The 25,253-nt window shown below is 58.1% G+C and overlaps 1 protein-coding gene and 1 long non-coding RNA gene across 7 annotated transcripts in view; one reads left to right on the forward strand and one right to left on the reverse strand.

Moving 5' to 3' along the window:
* The window catches only part of SHANK2 (SH3 and multiple ankyrin repeat domains 2), a 471,724-nt gene that overhangs the window by 163,965 nt on the left and 282,506 nt on the right, over positions 1-25,253 (reverse strand). For all 6 annotated transcript variants that reach the window (XM_057506712.1, XM_057506710.1, XM_036875766.2 and 3 more), the window contains one exon: positions 3,816-3,891. In XM_057506712.1, the coding sequence (XP_057362695.1) occupies positions 3,816-3,891 (76 nt within the window). The remainder of the gene's footprint in view (positions 1-3,815; positions 3,892-25,253) is intronic.
* On the forward strand, positions 9,062-10,423 carry LOC130684774 (uncharacterized). Its single transcript, XR_008999100.1, has 3 exons — positions 9,062-9,191; positions 9,316-9,492; positions 10,037-10,423. It is a non-coding gene; the product is annotated as an uncharacterized LOC130684774 (long non-coding RNA).

Raw genomic sequence — 25,253 nt, forward strand, 5'->3', positions numbered from 1 at the left:
CGCACTTGGGGGGCATTCCACAGAGCGCTGACTCCTCCTGAACTGTCAGGCTGAGAATCAAAAGTCACATCCTCAGAGAACCCTTCCCTGGCTCCCTGGAAAAAGCTGGTGCACCCAGCCCACCTGAGGCCGGTGGTGCTGCTAACCTGTGCCACAGCATGCGCCACAGAGCGGGTTCTCTGATTTACTTACTTTTTAATTCGTTATTTTCCCTAATTGGACTTCAGTCTACATGAGGTCAGAGACTGTGTTTGCCTTAGCTCTCTGAATAGTCAGATTTTGATGAATATTGGTTAAATGAATAGATAAATGAATAGATCTATGAGTAGAGTGGGTAGGTGGATGGATAAGTGGGTGGACTGTAGGAAGAATGGGTGGGTGGATGTGGGTGCACAGATATGGATGGATGGACAAATGGATGGATAGCTGGATAGGTGGGTGGGTAAGTGGATGGATGACAGACGGATGGATGGATGGGTGGAAGGATGGATGAGTAGGTGACTGGCTGGGGTCTATTCAGCTAAAGTGACACCCTGAAGCCTCCCCTTTCTCTCCCAAGTAGACCCTCCCCAGATGCCCCATGCTCACGAGGTTGGATCTGATTTAAGACGAATGGGAACTTTAGACTCCCATCCCTTGTGTTGAGAGTGTTTTTAAAAATATCTGTAAGGTCCCATGTAGAAATGGCCCCAGGTTCTCTGCTTTTGGACCTCAATCACATGCCCACATTCCTAGACACTTCTATCATGTGACTGCTCGGTAGGTGGGTGGGAATCCCGCGCAGAAACCAGCTGGAGTCACTGGACACATTCAGCAATGAGCGGCTGTGTTTTTACCATTTTGCTCTTCAGCTCTGAGTCCCTGAGCAAAGTTTTTGACATAAGAGGGGGTGGGAAGGGGAGAAACCTCCTGACTGATTTAGAAACTGACTCCATTGAGTCTTGCTTCCTATTGCATTTTCTTTAATTACATTTGCATCTGCAGTGGGGTGGCCTCAGCCACAGCCGCCTGCCCAGACCGTAACCCTGCCGCCCACAGTGGGTAATTGGCCCAGGGGTCTGGCGCAGCACCCAGATCTCCTTGGCTCACTGGGCCATGTCTAGCATGAATTCTAAGTGATTTAATGAGCTGTGCTGGCGGCTCCGCACCCGCACTGCAGCAGTCACGCCCCTCGGACGTTTTCTGCTTGCTCACTCAGCAGTCGGGGTCAGCCTCCCACTCTCACACCTGCCCAAGAGCCACCTGCCCCAGGCACCTGGTTGTGGTGCCATGTGACATCCACACGCTCCCTCGGTGTCCGCCCTCCATCACCCCTGCCAAGGTCACAGTTGCACAAGGTCACTGTGGGGTGCAGTCAGCTCCCCCAGGCCCAGCTCAACACCCTCTGTGGAAGTCCTATGCTAGCCAGGGCAATACCATTGTTCTGTCCTCCCAGCACACCTCTTGAGGTAACGGTTCGATCTCGAGAGGAAATCTTGGCTCTCCACCTCACCAGTTTCTCTCAACTCCAGGCCAATTCCTTTGCCAGCCTTGGGCAGTAATGTCTTCACCTTGGGGAAGAGGGGGCCGCAGGAACGGGTCTGTGTCCCAGCTAGCCAGGCCTTACACGTGGGCTCAGGCACCTGTCAACAGGGCCTTCCCTTCTCTGCTTCCTATGAAGTGGATCTACACGGTCAGCAGTCAGCAGTGGGGTGACGGGTGCAAGGTGGCCAGCCCATGGTGGAGGGCAATAAATGCCGCTGTTACGCTTGGCCCATTCACATCTTGTCCCACGAGGCCCCCAGCCTGCCTGACCCCTTTGCTGTGGGGAAGCCAGGGAGGATGCCCACACTCTGGTCAAGTCCAGGGCTTCTACCACTTGCTTAGAAGCCACCGGTTGGCCTCGGTGTGGCTGAACACCGAAGCAGGTGGTCAGCACACATGCAAAACAAAGCCCTCCTCTGGGCATGAAACCCAGAGAGGCGGGGCTGGCAGGGATCTTGGAGGTCATGTGGGCTGACCTGGGATGACAAAGGCCAGGAGCTCACACCTCCTCAGAAGCCTTGTTTTATCCCTGAACAGCTATGACGGCGCCACTTGTCTTCTGCTGGCCACGCTCAGTGTGGGTCCCGTGCATCTGGCCCTGCTGTCAGCCACCTGACGTGTGACCCAGCCAGCCAGGCCCTGGGGCTTCCCTTTTCCCACTGCAGTCAAATTAAGTCCCTCAAAGGCTCCCCTGTGGGAAGCAGCCAACCGTGGAGGTGCCTGTTTCAAATGCCGAGTGTGCGTGCACACACCTCCTCCCTGCCAACGAGCCTTTGGGGGAGATGGCTCTGCAAATGCCTCAGCCCGCGGGGGAGCCACTGCCCGGCTGCTTGCCTCCAGAGGCTCTGTCCACCGGAAGGCCCGCTCCCAGGCTGGACAGCCCTTGAGGTAACCATGGTGATGTGCCCAGGGCTCTCTGAGCCACGGGCAACCCCCTTGCCAGGGTGGAAGTGAAGAACGACAGGCATGCTGCCTGTATCCATGTGTCCAGGACCCATTTTGACAGGTGGCCTCCTGCTGTTGCAGAAATGATTCATCTGACCCCAACAAAGACTTGCCTGGAGAAGCTGGGGCCAGTCATAGCTTCCTGGAAGCCACCTGGCTCACAACGTGAGCTTTCTAGGTCAAAAAGTGGATAATCCTAGTAAGGGCTGGAGCATCTGCAAAGCCCCCTGGGAGGAGGACGGGGTCCTCTGCTGGGTGTGGTGCTCCTGTTCTAAGCATCTTGTTTATGAGAGAGGGTTGGGGCAGGTCAGCATTCCACTCCCGGGAACAGGCCCTGAAGAACCGGAAGCAGGCACTCAAACAGACACATGTACAAGACCATCCTCAGGAGCAGCACCACACACAGCAGCCAGGAGGGACAGCCACCCAAGTGTCCCTCTGTGAAGAACGGACGAACAAAATGTGGCACACGGATACAACGGAATGTTCTTCAGCCTTAACAAGGAAGGGAGTTCCCACACCTGCTAACAACAGGATGAGCCCAGAGGACATCACGCTCAGGGAAACGCTGCCCACTTCCCAGCGGCGCCTGGAGCTGCTGCTGAGACGGGCGCCACCCTCGCCCAGCAGACCGCCGCCCGCTGCCCGCCTCGGCCTCCCCGGGGCCAAAGGGAACGAGCACACAGAGGCCGAGGACACGTCCTCCTTGCCCTGTGCCGCACGCATGTGGTTTCTACATGTGAAGTCACACCTGTGCCTCGCGTCGCATCACCCAGGCTCTGAGGTTCTCTGCTAGAACCACACAAGCCCCTTTTGAACAGCTGGGAAGTGAACTGCCAGGGCCAAAGGCTCTGCCCGTGAGGCACCATGCCTGTGAGGGGGGATGAGCCTTCCTCGTGCGAACCTCCACTCAGAAGCAGCACGAACCCGGAACCGGCCGAGGTGGAGACCCGGAGCCCCCTCAGTATCCCCCCAGGCCCCCGGGGGCGCTGCTGCCTCGTGGCTCCGTGGCCAACTGTTGTCACCTTTAAGTTTAGACTGCTTCCCCGCCACCGGCGCCAGGATTTCCTCCTCTGGGAAAGGCGGTCCTCTCCCCTGGGCCACCCCGCAGCTGCGCTCCAGCCCGACCCCAACTGCAGGCAGTGCAGAGACTGCCTCTCTGGCTGTTTCTCTGGCACATGGTGGCTTCCATGATCCTAGCCTATGTTCAGGGGCCACAGCGCACACACACGACGGGAACAGCCAGGGAGGTCTGAGTGTATCACGCAAGACGGTCCGGCGCTTACACGGCACATCCGAGCATCTTTGACCAGAGGGGGCCTGGCAGAGAAATAACCACGTCTTACCTGGAAGCATCGAAGCTGTCATAGGAGCCGACGGTGTAGTGCCTGAAGAGTTTCTTGCTGCGGTCTGCACGTGTTTCTGTACAGAAGGAAGAAAAACATTGTTTAGAAAACTCACGGTCCCCAAGGGCTGAACCCAGGCCGGCTGGGCCTTGTTTATCTGACCTATGAAGTGTGAGACCCACTCTCCTGGGGAAAGATCTGGGAAGAAGAGGAGGCCTCGATCTGGACCCTAAATCTGTGAATCTTGGGGAACACCTATGAACCCCCAGACTGACTACCGAAGAGTCAGGAGCTCCATTCCAAAACGCAGGCAGAGCCCTGGGGTCCTCGGCTCCTGGAGGACTCAGGAGGGAGCAGTCTGCAAAGAAGACAGGCAGGGCCATGCAAGTTCAAGCTGGAACGGCAGCAGCCCGGTTGGCGCACAGCGTCTGCTGCAACGGCATTCTCAGGTTAGCAAAGCTGAGGGCCAGCGGACAGCTGCCTTTGGGGAAAAAGGAATGTTTACTGTTATTTTCCTCATTATAGCTGCTTTTCCTTAAAAAAAAAAAACAAAAAACGAAAAACATGATTAACGTTCCTAATTAAGTCCTCTGCTTGCTTCCCTTACTCAGCAGATTCAGATGAAATTTCATGGGAAATGATATGAACAATGTAATTAGATTTAATAGATAGCTCAGGGCTGGAGGGAAAGAAACACATACCACCACAAATAGGAGAAACGTGGTGGCTCATGATTTATTCTTTCTGTACTCCCCCCACCCAAATAAATTCTTCTGGACAATCTGCTTTCTAGACCTTGGGAAAAACAGAGCAAGGATGCGATCAGCTTCAGAAAAATGGCTCAGCGTCCCATTTAAACCCCCGTAACCCTGTTGTCAGCCCCCGATCCCACACTGCAAGGTGCACGTGATTTTACTCAAAGCCCCAAGCACATTTTCAGCTCAGGTGAGCACGCGTAAGGGCACAGATTGAGGACTGCAGCTGGCTCAGCAAAGGCGCAGAAGCGAGCAGCCATTGCGGGAGGCGGGGAGGTCAAGCCGGGACTACACTTCCCAGCTGCCCTCGCATCCAGGTGCGGCCACGTGACTGTTCCCGGCCGCACATGCTTTTGGAAGGGGGACCCGCCCCCGCCCAAGCTTGGCTTCTATGGAAGCCAGCATGCTCTCCCCACCCTGTCTTGAAGTTTCTCCCAACTCAAAGCAAGAACTCCCAGGCCGTACAGGATCGTGGAGTCCTCTAGGATTCCTGGATTCCTGGCAGATGCCTGGGTCTCTGCGTGGAACAGCTGAAGTGAGCCGTTAAACGCGTATGACATCAGCTACGCTCTAGGGATTGACTTGTTACAGCAGCAAACGCTGCCTCACCGGCGGGCGGCGGGGTCCTCGCGCTCGCCTCTCTGCCCCTTTCCTGTTGCTCCCCCCAGAGGCTCCCACTGCACAAAATCCTCAGACACCATCCTCATCACCGGCGTCGGCGCTGACGCCAGCTGAGCGCTTCGGCTCCAGGCCCTGCTCTAAGGCGGTTCCTGGGCTCACTCTCTCAAAGGGGGTGTGCGCGCCCCTCTGCGGGCTCCACCGGTCCAGCCGGGCGGCCCCTCTGCTTTCTGCGCCCTTCAGGCCACCCTTCACATCCTGCTCAGGCCCTTGGGAGGCCCCGTGGCGTCGGCCACTCCTCCGCCTCTGCCCGGTGCGTCCCTGCTGTGTCATCACAGGCTGCGCCCCCCTGATGCGTACTGGTCCCCCCACTGCACCAGACCTGTGGCTATCTGGGCTCATCCACTCGCTGGTCCCAGCACCCCAGGGAGGGAGGTGGGATGCCTGGACCCACTTTATGGCTGCTGACGGTGAGGGCTGCTGAAGCCAGGTCACATACACACCCAGCAGCAGGGCCGGGAGCCGCCTGACGGCCCACGGCACCCCGGCTCGGGACCGCAGCCCACACCACTGACCCCTGGGGGGTCCGAGTGTCCGTGCTCTCGTAGTGGTCAAGGGCAGGGAGAGCCTTACTTATCTCTGTACCCGCCCCCCACCCCTGTAACTCCCGGAAGTACTCAGTGTAAATGCTTGCTGAACCAAGTGGCCCACTGCACAACTAGCAAATAAAAACACAGCACGCACCATCAGTGTGCTTAGTGTACGGGCCCCACCGTGGTGGGTACTGGTCCAGCCGAGCTGCACAGACCTCCTCTGACCTCGGCACCTGGACCAAACGTGCCCAGATGTTTCCTGTCCTCCCCCTCCCTGGCATCCGGCACCACGCACATGCTCAGTTCTACTCATCACACACCAAGCCCACCTGGGAGCCAGGCCCTGTGCCCCAAATCCAGGGATCAGGAGACCCTAAGGCAGCGGGGCCTCTGCTCTGCAACCTGGGGCTCAGGATCACGGGGGAGGGGTGATGACAGAGCCCGATGACACTGACCTCCCGAGGGCTGGGCTAGGTGTACCACCAGATAATTGAGTGGGGGAGCACAGGGGCCAGGCAACGCATGTGGCCAGGCCCCAGAGAGACGAGCGGGATTTGAGCCTCAGTGTGGGGGTGCGGGGAGCAGCTCACGAGGCCGCTGGACAACCGTGGGGACTGGCTGTTAATTGCTGTGGTCACTCTTGACTGCTTCTGTTGCTTAAGCCCCATGTGGCAGCTCTGTGCCGGCTGTCTAGGGAGCCCGAGCTGCCTGGTGCAGGCCCCTGGCTGAGGTCAGAGGTCCTGGGCTCCAGGAGCAGAGAGAGAGAGAGAGAGTGTGTGCGTGTACACGTGCATATGTTTACCAGAGGAAACACACGTTTCCAAAAGGGAACCGTTCTAGGCTAGGTCAATTAGCCAGTTGTCCTCAGACTTTGGGGTTTCATGGACCAATGAAACTTTAAACAAAGGAGGGAAGAATGAAGACCAAAGAACATTTATACATTTGTAATCTGGCTCAGTAAGGACATAGAAACAGTAAATTCCCCTCTGCTACCACAGTTACTTTATGAGAAAGAGAACCTTTAGAAGGATATTATCTGACTGCCTTGTGAAGAACTCCTACTGCCCTCTGGCTCCTAGACACAGCCTGCTTCTGCTCTGGGCTATGGTCCCAGGGGGAAGGGGTCCTGAGGGACACAGTCCTCACCACCCCCACCCCATCGCCATTACCACCACCATCCCCACCATCCCGATCCTGATCACCATCACTGTCGCTCTGCTAAGTTCTCTTTTTATTTCCTTAAATAAATGAATAGACCAGACCTTGTTGCTTACACACCCAGCGTGTCCCACCTCAGGTTCCTGGGTGCCCTCGGAGGTCCCCAGGGTCCTCCAGAGATCCCAGCAAGAAACCTCAGGGCCTGCCCCCACCTCCCCCTCTATCCTACACCATCTCACTCCATTCTCCACTTGCATAATGACCGGCCACACGTTTCAGGCTGTGGGGAAGACAGTCCCCTTCTGCCGGGGCCGTGCTTCGCTTGCCCTCTGGGGTCCAGCCTTCCCCAGTCCCAGCCCTGCGGTAAGTACAGCTTTTAGTACCGAGGAACTGAAGGGATCTGCATGCCGAGGAAGGTGACCTTGGCCCCCTTACGGGGCATGAGGTCCATGGGCAGGGGTTGTGGGCCACTAGTGGCCAAGACAGCACAGCCGGGAGAACCAGCCTACGATGCAGCCGGCACAGGAAGGAGGCCAGGCCAGGAGGGAGGCCAGGGAGACACAGAAGGGCTTGATGCTGAGCATCCCTGGATCTTGGCTGGTGGTGGTCATGTGACTGTTCGTCAAATAGTCTGGTTTTACTCCCTCTGGGTCTACGGTAGGATGGATCCTTGAAATTAGTTTTGGCCGATGAGTTTTGAGAAGTGACTTATGTCCCTTCCTCGATGGGTGGAGCATTAATTCCCAATGCAAGACCACCTTGGGTATGGTGACCAGAACATTTGGGATTGTGGCTGTTCCACCTGTTTGGGTAGCCAAGTGAGCCCCCGGGACACAGGTCAGACATGTGTCATGAGTGAGACATAAATGGTCTCAGGCCATTGAGATCAGGGGCCTGTCTGTCAGTGCAGCCTTACCTAGCCTCAGCTGGCTGACGTGGACCACGCATGGCCTCCCTCTCACATGAGCTCGGGCGTGCCATGTTCTGTTCAAGCCTGGAAGAGCTGGCTTTCTGTCACCAGTCACCAGAAGAGTCCTGGCAAGTATGGACAGGAAGACCAGGTAAAATTGAGGCCAAGGCAGATGGTCCTTATGTGGGAGAATGCCCATGCTTTCTAGAAGAAAGTGGAAAACCATTCAGTCGGCAAAAGGAACGTATCCCCTTGAACATGGACACTGTATAGCCCTGCAGCTCATGCCTTTATGTGTCTCAGATGAGGCCTCTCTGCTTATGATAAAGGAGGCAGATAAAGTCACCAACCCAGAGGGAACTGTTTGTTTCCTTAACCATGTAGAAGCTTCTTGAAGGCAGCCAAGTTGTTCACAACGAGGCCCATCTCCTTGGCCAGCGCCTGCTTAGTACTCCATACAGAAGACACTCAGAAATGTCTGCAATCCTACACAGCTTGGAGGCCGGCAGTCACCCTCAGCCTAGTCTGAGCAGCCATCACCTCTTGCGTGAACTGGTGCAGTAGCCTCCTGCCTTCCTTTTTCCGCACCTGCCCTCCCCCTCATCCACACACAGCCTGGTGCACAGAAGGTGCCTGGTAACTGTGGAATGGCTGAATGGATAAAAGCCTCATGCCCTTAACCTTTGCCCCATTTGAGGTTGGCAGTTTCATCTCCTTGGGTCTGACTGGGACAAGTTGAGGATGTAGTGTAGGACGTGAATTCAGCTCCTCCCGGGGTTGCTGAAGGTGCGGGGGCAGCCCGTCTACAGACCGACAAACTGAATTCTAGCCCGACCTTGGCATGGGTGCCCCCCTCACTCTGCGCCTCTGGGCGCTTACCTTCCTAACCACAAACACAGTGGCTGGATGGAATCACCTCAGAGGCTCTCGGACTTCTCAGCATGGCACACCCTCCCCAGGAGACGGCCGGGCAACCAGGCGCCTTACCCAGGCAGTGTTGAAGCTGATGTCCCCAGAAAGCTCTGAGTATGGCCTAGAAAAATCCACATTGAAAGAAAAAATACAACTCCAGAAATTCTATTCCATGTGCCTCTTGCGACTCGTGAAAGGGAGTGACAGATTGCATGACAAGCTTCAGCCTGTCAGCATTTAAAATCGCCCTTTACGCAGAGCTGCCGGGAAGAGGATCCCGTATAGCTTGTCAAGGAAGCCGGGATGGGCATCCGGGGAATCCTAATGGCCTCTGATTCTCGAGTGACACTGTTTCTGGGAAAGGAAACAGGAAGAGGAATTTCCTCAAAGAAATGTATTAAGGCCCTGAAAGGCCCCGAGTAATTCAAAGGTCAGTGTGTGGGGTGGGGGGGGTGGGGGGGTCTGCAGGGTCAGGAGACAGCCCCGGAGAGCGGGTGAGACGGCCAAGTCGACTGTGGCCACAGCAAACACGCCAGCCCCTTCTCCCAAGCCAGGCTGCAGGTGGGACCGTCCCCTCACTCACAAGATGAGGGGAAGGAATGACGGGGAGTCGATGTGAGCTGAGGTCCCCTGCCAGCTGCACGGCCCCAGGTGGGAAACAGCCTCTCCCAGCCTCAGTCTTCCCATCTGTCGCATGGGACCCGTGGCTCAAACAACCTTACGGCAACACGGTGAGGATGAAAGGCAAGCACACTTCTAAATAAATCCTTTTTGCTGAGCCCGGCTCAGGAGGCTGATGAGGGAGGTGGGCTGCGGCTGCTTTCCAGGAACCCACCTCGGTCTTTCTGTCTGCACCCCTCTCTGGAAACACCCTTCCAGACGCCCCCAGGACGCAGGAAGGCCCCCAGTCACACACGGCACCCCCGTCCTCGTTGGAGCTGCCCGCCAGGCCCTCTCCCGGGGACGTGGCGCTGGAGTAGTGCGGCCTCAGCTGCTCCTGCACCGAGCGCCTCTCAGCTCCCGCACTGAGGCTGCCACCGTGGGGAAACTACGTGGGGGGCGAGCAGGGAGGGAGACAGGCAAGGGGCCGGGGGTGGTGGCGAGCGTGAGAGGCCCTGGAGGGGGATGGCCGAGCTGCCTTGGTCCATGACAAGGCCCCATCCTGCTTCCAGGGCCGGGGGTCCAGGCCATGTGTTCTGCCCTTAGGGTCCAGGAAAGGCCCCTGTGTCCTTAGAATGGGGTGTGTTTCACATAACCCAGCTCACTCGGTTTCAGGCCTCTTGCACCCAAAGAGCCCTGTCTTCTGGTTATTCTGCTGCTCTGGTCAGAAACCGCAGTTACCAAAGGGGATGACGACAGCATCTCTGGATTTCACCCCAGGGCCTGGCTTGGTGAGCCGTCCACCGTGACAGGCCGCTAGCCAGGGTGGTCCTGGACATCGCGGGACTTCGGGCAACCTTACCTCTGATTCCTAATCACTGGTATTTGTTGTGCAATCAACAAACGGCCTGCACAGTCCCAAACACCCCTAAGGGGGAGCATGCCCCCAGTGAGAACCAGGCCCCACCATGCCATCGTCCCCAGTTACCCTGAGTCAAGGAGCAGTTACCATGACCAGATGGAGGGCACTGGACGCGCAGGGGGTTCTGCCTCCCCTCCTCCTCCATGGCACCCAACTCCAGACTCACCTGGCACTGCCAGGGCTGGGTGAACAGAGCAGAGTCCACAGAAGAGAGAACCAGAATGTGACTGTGGTAAGGGGCCAGGGTCTTGTGCTTTCTCAGGGCCTGAGCTCACCATCACCTCCCACCACCCGGAGGCTGCACCCTGGGACTGGCCACGGTCAGGATGCTAACTGCAGAGATGACAAAACCCTTCCGGGTCGCGCTGCCTCGGCTGGTCCACCGTGATGGGGGATCATGTGTAACATCCCCAGCTTCTGTTGTTTTCCCCCAAGCGCTGTGCCCCCCATTTACCTTGTTTAATGACAACAATATGCAAGAGCTGCAGGACCAGGCCTTGCGTCCGGAAGAGGAGATAAAGGAATGTGGATGTACAGCTCCCTTGCATGTTTTAAAACGACAGAAGTCAAATTCATGTCAATTCTGAACAGGTTAGTTCAGGGGCAGAGACAGGCAGGCAGATTAGGTCAGTAAACGCAGCTCAAGCCCTGAGTGGAAATGGGCCAGGATCCTGGGCAGACTGTGGCTTCTGACTTTCTAGACTGAGCTCTGAAGGCAAGGGGAAGTGACAGCCACCCGGGGCTTCGGAACCAGGAGGGGCTGGTGATTTTGGAGGCTTGCATTCATCTGTCCTCTCTCAGCCGTGGGCTGGAACGGGGAGGAGATTAGAGCCTGACAAGGGCTGGTGAGCAAGCTGGCTGAGAGTGGGTGATGCCAGGGGCACACGAGGCAGGCGGAGTGCAGGCCGGGCCCACGACCACCCCCCACATTACCTCCAGGGAAACGGCACAAGGGAGAAGATCTGGGCACAACCCACTTAATCACACGAGCCCTGCTGAAAGAAAACCGTTCTACATGGTGGTAGAAGGGGCAGTGGACGGGCCTTGGAGTCTGAGAAAGTCTGGGGTGCACTTACTGGTTTGGGGATGGAGGGGCCACATGAGCAGGAATGTGGGTGGCCCCACAGAGCAGAGAGCGGCCTCTGGCCAACAGTCAGCAGGGGAACAGGTTCCCAGTCCCTCAGCCCCTGGGAAGTGAATCCCGCCAACCACTCGTGCTGGTGTGGATTCTTCTCCCAAACTCCACCAACTTGGGGCCAGTCAGATGCTGCGCATGGACCCCAGAGCCCACCCGCTCTGCCGACGCACAGAAGTGTGAGCTAACACACGAGTGGGGGTGTGGGCTGCTCAGCTCGGGGCCACCGCCCCCCAGAGAAAACAGGGCTGGGCCGCAGGGGTCTTCAGGGGTGTGCCTGCTTCTCTGAAGATGCAGCTTCAATCCCACCAAAAGGAGAGACAGAAAGACAGAGACCCAGAGAAGGAGTCACACAGACAGAGGGAAATGGGAAAATGAGGCCCCTCAATGACCCCTTCCTATGCCCTCTGCCACTGTCCCCTTGGACCCATGCCCTCTCTCAGCTCCCATTCTTGGCCCCTCACCCAGGAGGCAACAGTCACAGAGCCGGACACCGAGCAGGGAGCCCCTGACCCCCCCCGCTGCAGCCCCGGGGGCCTCATCCGTGCCTGCCCCAAGACGGATGTGCCCGAGCTGGCCCTGCAAGGGGGCCTCCCCCCTGCCGTGTCCAGGTCGTAGGGCCACCTGGAGGCTGCGCAGTGTCGCTGGGCCACCCAGTTCCTCCCCAGCGCGCTGCACCCACATGCTTCCCTCCCACCCAGGCTCCTGTGATCTCCAGCGGGTTTTAAATCAGACACCACTCAGGCTGCACCCGGGCTGCTGAGCCAAACGCAGGCTCGGAACCACAAGGAGGGAAGAGATTAGCGATGGGAATGAAGACAGAAATAACTTTTCTTTTTTAAAACCAAGATGCCAATGGGCTCCTCTGCGAAGTGGAGAAACATGCAGACAGGACCATGGGGGAAAGCTGGCAATGGGCACACAGATAGGCTGGCTGGGCCTGGTTTGTGGGGCTGCGCTGGCAGGGGTGTGTGGGCTCTGAGCTCACCATCACCTCCCACCCAGGCCAGACCCCAGTCGGCAGAAGGAGGGCACAGTGTGGAGGCCCACTGGGGCCAGAGCCGGGCATGAAAGGGGCAGAGGGCACAGGAGGGGGCAGAGGGCATGGAAGGGGGCAGATGGCATGAAGGCAGAGAGGGCACAGGAGGGGGCGGAAGGCATGGAGAACTGAGCTTGGAGCCAGCACAACCAGGTCCCAGGCTTGGCACCCCCAGTCCTGATCACGGTTCTCTGTGGACAGGTGCACTGATCCCACTGCCTGGAGAAGGTCAGGGGCCTCGCTGCTGAGAACTCACCAGGGCACAGCACTCTGGTTTGAAAAGACACACTTATCACACGCACATCAGCGGCTGGCTTGGTTCACCAAACCAAGCGCCTTCTGGGCACCTGGCATCGGCCTTGAGGGGGAGGGAAGAGAAGGACCCTGTTCTCCAAATGTGCAGACGGACTTCATGCCACACCAGCCTGATGACCGAGGGGTGTTAGTGTCCCGTGGCTGGAGTAACAAACCACAGAGACGTGTTACCCTACAGGTCTGCAGGTTACAAACCTAACGAGGGCCGAGATCAGGTGCAGGCGTGGTGAGTTCCTGCGGAGGCTCCGGGGAGAGACCGTCCCTGGCCTCTTCCAGCCTCTCGAGGCACCGGTTCCCTGTGGCTCGTGGCCCGTCCTCCTGCAAAGCCACAGTAGCTGGCAGTCCCCAAATGCCACCACTGACTCTCACCTCTGTGCCTCCCTCACCCACTGAAGGCCCCCGGGGTCACACTGGGCCTCCTGGGTGATGCAGGGTCACCGCCCTACCGGAAGGGCAGGGGGTCAGCAACCTCCACCCCACTGCCAGCCTCCCTGCCCTCTGCCACTTGGGGTAAGAGAGCTACAGGTGCTGGGGGCCAGCACATGGGCATCTTTGGGGGCCCTCATTCTGCCCACCACCACCGTGAAGAGACCACGCCTGTAGGACAGCGCAGTTGGGCAAGACTTGCTCAGAATAGTTAAACCATGTCAGTGAAGGAAATCGGAATCTTGCTTTCAGGTCAGAAAGTGCCCTAGCAGAAGAGAAGCCATTTTCCAGAAGATGCATTTCCTTGTTTGCAGGAATAAGACAAAGGGCTGCGCCAACTCTGACTCTGAGGAGGGACAGCACTGCCCGGGGTGGGCGCTCAGCTCCCTCCCCCGCCGTCTCCTTGGTGCAAAGGGGCCAACGGGCCTGCGGCGGTCCACTCTGTGCTCCGCCACCCCCTGCTTGATGACAGACCTGGGCTCTGCCCAGTGAGAGCCCTCCCCTGGGGGTCTGCAGGCCCACCGGCCTGGGCGCCACCCTCTCCTCCCTGAGCACCTGAGTCCTGTAGCTGAAGCCGTCTATACAGCCAACAGGGGCACCAAGCAACAGAATCACTGGCTTCTGCGTCCTGCCAGCTCCTGGTGTGCGCACCTGTGTGTGGTGGGGTCAGCTGTCCTTCCCCCTCCCCGCCCTGTGCTGGGAAAACCAGCCCCGTGCCCACACACCCGGGTGAGGACCTGGCGGCAAGGTGCCACCTTAGGTTTCCTAGAATGATCCTGTGCTTTGCATTCCCTTCCAGTTGACCTGGGTGTGCGTGGGTATGGGGGGTGCCAGCCACTGCCGACCCTCCGGGCACACGTCAGCGGGTCCCACGCACTCTGGCACCAGGCAATGACCTGACCTATGGCCGCCAAAACCCGAAGGCGGAGAAAAAGGGTGCTGACTCGGGGGCTGACCTCCCTTCCCCAGTGAACAGACGTCACTCAGTCAGGCCCTCGCAGAACAGCTGTTTTGTCCTGTCATTGTCATTGCAGGTAGTGGCCGGTGGCGTGGTAAGGTGACAGGGAACTCCTCCAGGATGAACAGAGGTCGCATTCTGAGTGAGCAGAGAGCTGCTCTTGGAATCGCAGCTGTACGAAGCGGTCTTCTCGCCAGGTGCAGCTGGGAACACCTGGGCCCCTGCTTCAGGGGAGCCCCCGTGGCCACTGACCAGCTGAGGCCCATGGCCCCGGCTTCACCCCTTGGCCGCAGGGGAGATGACCGCACACTGCAGGGGCACCTGGGCACCGGGGCTGTGGCCCAGCTGGGTGGCTCGCAATGGCGAGAATGCAGGGGGGCCCCAAGGGAGAGCGGCCAGCCTGAGGCAGGGCTGGAGGAAGAGGAAGAGGACAGTGGGGGGACCACCCAGGCGTTGGTACAACACACCCATCAGCACCCCGGTGGGTAGGCTGGTCCACGGCCCGACGTGGCCATCACAGGTAACACTCGGTCACCTATGACCGTGTGCCGTGCAGGCTCTAAGTGCAAAGTGCTCGGGCTCCGTAACGCAGCCCCCTGCCCGGGCTCACTCAGCAGCCGGGTCGGGCACCGGCTCTCCTGGGGGCCGGGCGGCCCAGAACACCTTACCGGCGTCCTTCCAGGAGCAGCCAGCTGACTTGGTCTTGGCCAATGAGATGGCAGCAGGCATCTGCAGGGAGGGGCTTCCCTTCCCAAAGCAGGCCTCCCCTTCCCCAGGTGCAACGTCAGCGGCCACAAGGCCACGGTGGCAGGGCTGAGGCGGGGGTGTGGGCGGGGGGAGGCAGGAGGAAGGGGCTGGGGCTGGTCCCCCTAGCTTGCAGGGAAAGACACGTGAAGCGTGAACAGGAAGGGTGCCCTTTCTGGAAGCCAACCCTGTGCCATCCCAACTGCAAAGCAACGTCTTATCTGGTTCAGGGGCCAACAGCCCCATCAGACGGGTCCCACTGCTGACGAGGGGGGGACCCTGAGGTGGGGAAATGTTAAATGGTGTCCCAGGGTGCATGGCTGGTGAGGCATGGGGCCGGCTTGTAGGTCGGTCCCTTAGCGCTTCGGCCACACCGCAGAGCAGCTGCGCGAGGCAAGTCTTGCTCTGCTCTGGGGAAAACTGGGTGAGCCCGGCGGAGCGGGGACCCAGACCCGGCTCCCTGACTCAAGGGTGTGCCACTGGACGTGTGGTGTCTTAAAGGACAGACCTTAGGGATGAATGGTTCCCTACAGACGATGCTTTTTATGATACTAGGCTTGAGAATCACTCAGGGATGCAGAAGAACCTGAAATCACGGGCTTTGGGTTAAGGACCTCCGTTGGATGACAAGCAGGGACTTGCCCAAGGCCAGACGTCAGGGACCCGCCTGCAGGCCCTCGGCCAGCTTCTTGCTTCCCGCCCACCAGGCCCCTCCCCTGCATTTGGGGGCTCCATGGACACCTCCCACCCCGGCACTGGCTCATGGTGGGGGTCCCTCAGTCCCAATTTGCCCCCCTCTCCCATCTTGCTATTGGGCCACAGCTGGACGGGGGGCTTACTCGGGTCCTGGCACCGGCCACCGATCCCCTCCTCCCCAAGCGGTTGGACAAGCGAATAAAGCTGCTGCCTGTCACTGAGCTGGTTTCTACTCTACAGTAATTAGAAGATTAAAAAAAAAAATCAGCCCAGGAGGCTAAGTGGAAGCATTTATACCACGACACAGGGCCAGACAGGCAGTTCAGGCAGAAATTATAGTTCATGGAGGATGGAGTGCCAGGAACACAGGTTGTTGCTGAGCTCGGCCCAGGTCCACGCCAAGGGGCCCTCGTCCCACCGCAGGAAACACTGCTCCCGCCTCCCTGTCTAGAGGGAGCCTCCGGGGTCCGGGGTGGCTGGGCACAGGGCCGGCCTCCAGTCCCGGCAGCCCAGGGCTGGAGTGACCATGGCCAAGGGGAAGGGTGTCTGAAAACACGCAAGGATCTGGGGAAGATTTTCCAGCTCTGAATCTACCAGCGGGGCCACAGGGCACAGAGCCCTCATCTCTGTTGTGCCAGGATACCCAGACCCATAGTCCGTGCTTCCCCAGCACACTGCCCCCCCCATGTCTGCCCTTCAACACCTAGGACCTGACTCCACGGAACAGCCCATCCTGGGCCCTGCTTTGTGGCCGCCCTCTTTCCACGGTCAGTCCCAGCACCTCTCACAAACTCGGTGAGAATCAGAGCCACCATCTGTGAAGCAGCTGCCTGGAGCACCTTCCTCTGTCCTTACACCACCCCCGCCCCCCAACACACACGCACGCACACACAGGGTTGTTCTTCCCGGAGATGTGTACACAGAAAGGTGAAGTGAAATGCCCAGGGGCACTTGGTGTGAGCAGCAAATCTGGATTTAAACCTAGGAATGGATTGTGGGCGGGAGGATTCTTTTTAGCCTTGTAAAATCTTTTTTAGGGACACTGGCAGCTGAGGAAATAGGACACAGAGAAAAGAGACCTGTTGAGCTCACAGAATCCACCCGGATCATGTGGGAAGACAGCTGAGTCCTCACAGCTTGGCGTCCAGGCCATCAAGGGGACTAACCATGGTTCAAGATCACAGAACTACTGGCTTCATCCCTAGGAGGGTCTGAGTGGGTCGTGGGGAGGGTTAGGTGGATCCCACGGGTGCTAACAGATCACAGAAAGACCCACTCTGGCAATGACCTTACAGACGGTAGCCGGGCCCCTCAGGTACTCATTCCCTGAACCTGCAGACCAGCCGGGCACCCCCAAAGATGCTGCATGTCACTGACAGTCACCAGGGTTGGAAGGAAGGTGAGGACCAGTGGGCGGCACCACGAGGGGGTCCCCAGAGTCTCGACAATTCGTGGTTCAGTTTCTTTGCCCACTTTCTCAAAGCCACATCAGGGAGAGGAGTCCTAACTACCCAGGTGGCTGAGCTCCCCGGCCGGAGCCCTCACAAGCTGGCCGTCCTCTGCTGTTGTGCGACGCAGGGAGCTGGGAACTGCCCGCTGCAGAAGTTGAATCTGAAGCCACAAACAGCGCTTTCTCGTCTCCACTGTTACAGTGCCGAAGAAGCACATGGTGCATATGATTTAAAGAAACAAAACTAAAAACCAAACCAGCCATGCTCTCTCTGCAGGAGGGCAGGCTGGGCTGCTTAGGAGGCACACTGCCCAATACCAGTTTGGGGGCACTTTCCACACAGTTTGTCAGGTCAGAAAGAACCACAGGAGCCCTGGACAACCTACGGATTTAAATCACAGCAACTCACAATACAATCACCCTCCCTGTGAGTGGAGCATCTAGGAATCGATGCTACAGCTGCTCTTAAAAACCCCTGGCCACTCAAAGGGCCTCTTGAGAACACAGAGGCCAAGGGCAGTCTAATAGCAACTGAGCTGCCTGTGTCCTCTGGGAAGATTTGATGGCTCCCTTGATTCCCCAGCTTCCCCGGAGGCAGGAGAAAGCCGGTACGGAAACAACAGTCTTTTACGGTGAAACACAACCACCAGAAACACAATAATTCTAAACACAGAGTGCAGAGCGATTGCCTACACGGCGACCCACCGCGTCTCACCGAGCAAGGACTGCCAGCACCCCGCGGTTCTGCAGTCCCCGGCACGCCGGTTAAGAACAAAGACTCAGCACACCGACCCGAGGCTGCCCAGGAGGCGGCTCCGTACCTCCGAAATGAACTTTCTTCTTGAACCGGGAGCTCTCAGCCATCATCGCTAACCTGGGCGTGACCATCTCACTCAGGCTTGCCCCGCTGCTCCCCCAGGTCCATGCGGAGACAGGGTCCACGAGGCTGGCCTCACCTACTATCGTCTGTTAATCCAAGAGGAAAAAAGTTGCAGCCCTCTGGGAACAGGATCATGGAAGAAAAAAAGAGGAAGAAGATCAGAAGCAGAAAGATGGCTCCGGAGTGTTTAATCCATCGGGAGGTTCACAAATTTGACTTTTGGAGACTGTACGTTGGAATCGGCTGAAAAATTCAGTTCTTTGACACAAGTTGTAAGCTCCGGATTGGAGCCTGCGTCCTTCTACTCCCCACTGTAGCAGGGAAGGTTCTTGTTCCTAGTGCCGGTTTCCATGGTAATGCATCAGTCACTAGTCTAAATAAGTACGGGTGAAGGACGCCTGAAACACCCGTGCAATTACGCATGCCATTAGCGGGGAGAGGAAAATGATTCAACCCGGCTATTAGCATGCGGCCGAGGTAACACTAGAGGCTGTCAGCGTCCTCGTCCTGAGTAATTGCTTTCTCATTCGGTAACGCTTGGGTTTTTCTCAGTCTTGGTAGCTTCAGTGCCCGGCGTTCTGCAAAGTGGACAGTGGGCAGTGGAGTCCATCTGGGCCACACGACTCCCGGAGCCAATGCCTAAGGGGAGGAAGTGCATCTAAACAGGCTTGGTCCTGGCCAAGGAGGCCCCTATGCCTCCGCGGGACCCTGCATCCCTGTCAGGCGGTGTGGGACTTCAGGCGGCACGGAGGGACTTGGGGGGAAATTCGGGAGACACGGCACACTCCGTTTGCAGGCTGGTGGTGAGCGGTCTGCAGCCGGATGCAGCCAGGGCTGTGGGCTGGGGCTGAGCCTGCCTCCTTCCAAACGAGGTCCTCCTCATTCTTGGCTTTCTGCCCCGTTTCTTTCCTCAAAAGACTGCCATGAGCACACTGTGTGGCCTCAGACAAGACCCCTCACCTCTCTGGGCTGCAGGCCCCCTGGCAGTTAGGAAATGGGTCCGGAGAGCTGGGGACTCTCAATGAATGCTCTTCGCATCCACCCAGAGGCAGGCTGTGGGGCAGGTGCCTGTCTGGAGCCAGATGCCAGCCTTGCCACGCACTGGCTGCAGGACCTGGGCCCGTCTCCCTTCCCTCAAGGTGTCCGACAGGATAACAGAGGATCGTCTGTAAATGGGATGTCACAGCTGCTGTGAGGTGGTCACGGATCCTACATCCACTGCCACCTGCACCCCCACTGTGGTGAGGCTCAGACCACGCCTCCCGGGGGTGGTGTGTGGATCGTGGTATAAATGACCCAACCAGGCTGGAACACACGCCCCATGGAGAGGCAAACCTGAGGAGACGGCCCAGAGAAGTTACGTGACCGACCCAAGGTCACACAGCCTGGTAAAGGCAGACCGCGAGGGAGCCGGTCTCTCCACCCAGCTCTGGGCCCTCCCGCTCTCCCGCCACGGCGCTCCTGGGTGACGGGTGCTGCGGTGCTGAGCGCGGCTCTCAGCTGGCCGGCGGGGATGCACGCCGAGGTAGGGCTGTGCACACGTGAGACACGGGCTCACGGCTAGGAAGTAAAGCGTGGCTCTCTAACTGGGTGTCCTGGCAAATCCCCCAACCCTGGCCCCTGAGGCCCAGTGGGAGGCGAAGACCCTCAGGCCTAAGTGGACCCCTGCTTTCCGGAGCCTCCTCCCTCCACCGTTGGTCTCACTGTGCTCTGGGCAGGCCTGAGCCCGGCCTGCGAGAGGCCTGGGGCTGCCTCCACACTCACAGGGAGGGACTTCGGTACGAGGCAGAGGCAGGAGACATGGGTAAAAACAGCGCGGGTTTTCCCCAGCAGCACCAGCCCTTCTCCAGCACCCGATGTGGCGCACACGAGCCTGCACAGCCGCGGGCCCCATGCCCGGCATCTCAGAGGCTCCCGTCCTCTGCAGCACCTCTCTCCTGGAGGGCAAGGACTCGTGGCTGCACAGGAGGGGGGTCCCCACCTCCCTCCCATTGTGGAGCCCACCAGCAGGCCGAGCAGGGAAGCCAGCAGCAGGCGATCGCCGTCCTTGTGGAGAGCTTGCGCTTCCTCCTTTGTGACCTGGGGCAGGTGTCCCCCCACGCTGAGATCCAACTTCCATCAGGGAGCAAGGGCGGGAAGCACACGTCCTGGGGGCAGGCTCACGGAAACAACGGGAATGCTGGGCAGTGGCTCCTCATGGGCAGAGGTGGGTCTGACCTGGGTGCCACTGCGTTCCCAGGCCTGCGCCTGTAGATGCCCCTCTATACCCACCAAGACACAAACACGCCACATAAACTGTAAAGCCCTGTGCACATGCCACTGTGTGGGGGGCACTGCCCCTCAGACTGGTTTATGACACAGGTGGCCGTGATCCAAGGGCATGTCGCACGCACACAGGGACCTTTTCCTTTCTGTTGATGACGCCACAGATGGTGAAGAACAGCTCCATGCCTTGTGGCCATGACGACCTGGGCTTGCATCCTCCCCATGCCCGCTCCCCACAGGACTTCAGGGATGCTGCTGAAGCTCTTCAGGGTGCTATGGGCTGAACTGTGCACCCCTGAAATTGGAGGTGTTGGAGGCCTAACCCCCATGTGAGCCATTTGGAGGTGGGGCCTCTGGGATGGGGTCAGTGCCCAGACGGAAGAGGTCCATCTCCACCAGGAGAGGCCGCAGACAGAAGGCGGCTGACTGCAAGCTCGGCAGGCAGGCCTCACCAGGAACCACCTGGGCGGCTTGGGCTTGGACCTGCACCTCCAGACTGTGAGAGGAACGTCCACCCCTGGCCTGTTACGGTGGCTGAGCTAGAATGTGCATGGACGCAGTGCTGACTCCCAGGGCTGGGAGGGTGATCTGCAGGGTGTGGGCTGGGCACTGAGGGTTTTCTCAGCAGCAGAACAGCCATACTGTGCGCCTATGCAGGGCACCCCCAGGGGAAGGCCACCACAGGTGAGAGGCGTTTCCTGTCCTGGCCCAGCACGTGGAGAGCTGGTGGGGCTGGCAGCGGTGTGTCCCTGAAGCAGCCTGCCTGCATCTGGGGGGCGGGGCGGGCTGGGGATTTGGAACTTTCCTCTTTGGGGAAAAAGACCCCAAACTCAAATCTTCTTTCCTTCCAGGGCCCAAAGGAGCAGTGCCCCCTGCCGCCTGATGCTCCAGACCGGGTTTCGGCCTGGCACAGGCAGGGCCGCGGCTGGCTCAGCCCCACCAGCATGTGCTCCCTCGGCTGCCACCTGCTCTGCCCCAGGTAGCGCTCCGATTCCTCCCCTCGCCGGCGGCGCGGAGACAAGGGTGTCCCAGGCGTGCTTCCCTCGTAGGAGGGCCGAGTCCCTCTCCCGAGCTCCGTTTCTCAGGCATCCTGGCCAATAGGCGTGAGTGAACATGGTGACGCGGGGCTTCCCTCCAGGGCTGAGCCACTTATAGGCACACCCCCCTTTCCCGCCTCTGACTAGTCCTCCCCAGCATCGAGCACGGGCACATCTCAAAGTCAGTTCTCAGTGAATGTCTGTCTTCCGATTTAACAAATAAACCAGTCACACACAGGAGTCATAGACTGATGCAAACCCAGGCTGGCGGCGTGTAGAAGGGCAGGTGTGATGCGATGGGCAGTGGTGGGGCCTGGGGTCAGCTGAATCCCACGGTCATGCAAACCCAACGTTCGAGGACAGCTGTTCTTCCCAAAGGCGGGTGCACGACGAGCAGCTGGCGCTTCGGGTGGCGTGGAGAGGGCTCCCGCGGAGGTCGCAGTGGGCCAGCTCTGACTCCAAGGAGCGGTCTGCAGGTTTGCGGCGCTGTCCCAGTGCCACGAGGGCACCGTGAGCACCCTGCAGGCTGGGCTGGGGTGCGGGCCTGCTGCACCAGTCCCCTGCACAGCACACTTCCACAGGTCCCCATCCAACTCTAGGTGGACAAAACTTTTTATAACTACCTGCGTGTGGATCCTATATTCTTGTCTGGCAAGGCACCGAGTGTTTTTGGCGTGGATGGAAAATGCACTGAACTCTCCAGAAATGCCAATCCCTTCCACACCGCGGGGAGAACACCCTCTATCCACTTGGCGCCTTCAGACACCTGCTCAGCGATCCCCAAACCATGCCAGCGGTGGCCGGGCCCCAGGGGCTGTGGGCGTATCGGCCGGCATTTGGGGCAAATACAGCGACCCCCCAACAGGAATGGCACCTAACTACGGCGTTTCCCAGCTCAGTGGCCCCCAAGCATGATACCCACCGAAATAATCCTGCCCTTAGCTCTCTGCCGCCATGGCAGTTGGGGCGTGTGCCACCTGCACGCAGCCCCACTCCCACCCTCCGGGCTCAGAGGGTGGTGTGGAGCCTGCACTTCCCAGACTCCCCTGCCAGGGGCAGCAGCGGGTCCTGGTGAGGGGAGACGTTTGTGCAGGCCCAGCTGAGGTGGCCAGGGGTGCCACTGTTCTGCGTGTCCTGGCCGGGCATGCACTCCCTGGGACACCTCTCTGCCCCTCTTGCTGCTGGCACTTTAGGCAGTGGTGGCTTCCTGCACTGACCAATCCCTGGGTGACAACACCGACCCTTTTCTGTTCCTGTACCGATTTCCCGGACGCCATCCCCTCCGTTGGAAATGCCTTACAGAGGCGTCTGCTGTTTTCTAACTGGGCATTGCTGACAACGGGCATGATGTTAATTTTTAGATGTTAAGTGCATTGTGGATTTTTAATGCTAGGAATCACTTCAACCTAATAAGGGATCCTGAACATAACTGCTTAGAAAAATGGGGGCAGTGGGTCTCTTGGAAATGAGGACCACAGAGCTCTACAGTGAGAGATGGCTTCTTAAAAGGCTGAAGGTGACAGAGCAGGAAACAGAAGTCAGAACCCCCACCTCCCACCCTGCCGTTCGCGTGGGGTTTAGCACGGAGAGTCATTAAAAGCATCTCTTAGCTCAAAAGCAGGACCTCTGCCTTACCAGGAGTGGCAGGAGAACAGAGCGGGCACCAGCAGATTCTAAGCCTCCTGACAAGGAAGTTTCAGAATAACCAAAAGCTCTCAAAAGAAGCTAAGTAATTAGATAAAAACCCCACTGCTGACACTGAGGGGAGAGCTTACGCTTTTCTGCCTAGTCCCTCCTTTCCTGATCTTTGCAGGGCTTTTTATGAAACACCCTCAGACCTCCTTTGAGTTAAAAGGTATGCTAATGGTCCTTGCAGTAGATGGACTGTTAAGGTGGCCCCCCGGGCCCGGCCTACCTGCTGAGCCTGCCTCCACGTGAGCGTGGGACTGTAACTTGCTTCTAATCAGCAGAACATGCAAAGGGGACAGGAGGTATGTGATTACACGGTTAGGTCATATGTAAGACCAGGGGCCTTTCTTGCTGGAGTCTCTCTCTCTCTCTCTCTTGCTGGCTTGGTGACACAGGTGACCCTGGGGAACTGCACCTGGGAGAAACTGCGGCAGTCTCTCTGCCTGCCCGTGGCCTCTAGCCAGCAAGAAACCGAAGCCCTGAGTCGTATAAACGCGGGGCACTGCATTCTACCGATAACCGGACACAGCCTGGAAGCGATCCTTCCCCAGTCAAGCATCCAGATGAGACGGAGCTCGGCTGCCACACCAAGCACTGCCCTGCAGGAGCCCTAAGTAAACGTGCTACTCCAGGAAACCAAGGCCAGAAGCGCCTAAGTCAAGCCACTCGGCTGGTGGCGGTGCTGTCATGCCGCAGGTCACAGAGCAAGTCCAGGACTGCTCAGACGTAAGAGCCATACCAAGTGTCCTCAGTTGGTATAACAAATATTCCATGCTGAGGATCCTTCTTCTAGACTCAGCACGTGTGTCAGTGAGGAGCCTGTGGACAGACAACACCCAGGAGGGAAATGAAGCCAGAGACAGAGGGCGGGTGTGCACACTGTGCTGACCGGGCAGCCTGGATGGGCTGGCAGGTGCTGCTCTGAGCACACAGGGACATGCACAGCAGGCGGTGCCACCCATGGCTTAACTCCCGCCCCACTGGGGACAGGTGGAAAGAAACCCGAACCAACATTAAACCAGCAGCTCCTTGTCAAGAGTCGTGTCCTGGTGGCCCCGAAGTTCATTCTCACACTGGGCAGTGAAAAACCAATCGTGATGCAGGCCTTGGAGTGCGTGTGTGTGTGCGTGTGTGTGTGCAAACGTGCGCAGCTGCCTTTGCAAGAATTGCTGCCAAAATGCTCCTGTGACTGAGCATCTTTCCCAGAAATCTTTGGGTCTTTGCTGGGCCATCTCCTTCTCTGATCCCATAACACGTTGTCCTTTGATATCAGACAACATGTAATTCAGGGGATGCAAGAGGCCCAGAATTTCTCTTGAGAAATCACAGCAACCAGACGGTGCCACCGCCCACACGTTGCACAGAGCTGGTCCTGCACACCTGTGGTCGGGCCAACCTTGGGCAGCTCCATGCAGGCATCCACTCTAACTCTGCTCAGAGCATGCCACATGCCCAGTGTCAGGCACCAATCCTCCTCCCAAGATCTAACAAACGGGCTAGGCAGCACACGTCAGTCAGAGGGAGCTGCCTTGTGTATTTAATGCCCACGTACCCCTACAGGGGAGCAGGCATTTGACAACGAGTTAAAGGAAAATCTATAATAAAGTAAAAACCCAACCCAACCCAAATTTCAGTCCAAAAGGAAGGAAGCCAACCTTTGCTGAATGCCCACCATGGGTCATCAGCTTTCATAAATTACAAAAAGAAAAAAACCCAGCACTTCAAAGCTTGACTCTGGGGGAAAATCCTTAAGCTAAGACCATTGTAAGACTGTCATTAGCCTAAATACCGCAGGCAGAAATAAGTACTGTAGACTGTACTGAAGAGAGTGGGTTTTTGTACTGTGTGGAATTTTAGTGAGTAAATGTTTTCCTACAATATTCATAAATGCCACTAACACCCCAAACCAGCAACATTTAACTTATTTGCAGCTGGTTCTGTGTCATATTTAAAGTGAATCATTTTGCCACATTTGGGGACTATTAAAAGCTGAATGCGGCTGGAGGAATTTCCTCAGAAATCAGGGTGGGAAGGCCGAGTGCGGGAGGCTGGCCAGCGCACTGCGGCCCAGGCGAGACCCCTCAAAGGCCTCCACTGGCTGCCTCGTCTCAGCTGCCGCCTGCTGGCTGGAGCACCAAGCTAGCGGGGTCGGAGAGGGCCTGATGCCCAAAAAGGCTCCCAGCGGACTGGAGCTCTCAGACATCTGGCTATCAGCCCCACAACCCCAGCCCCAGGCAGGCCAGTGGCCCCCGAGGGCGCGGACAGAGGGGTCATCAGGGCCGCAGCAGGGGGCCACTCTCTGCCTGCACGTCCAGGCACTCTGCCTTTCACACTCA

This window comes from Manis pentadactyla, chromosome 9, assembly GCF_030020395.1.
Source record: "Manis pentadactyla isolate mManPen7 chromosome 9, mManPen7.hap1, whole genome shotgun sequence".
Lineage (NCBI taxonomy): Eukaryota > Metazoa > Chordata > Mammalia > Pholidota > Manidae > Manis > Manis pentadactyla.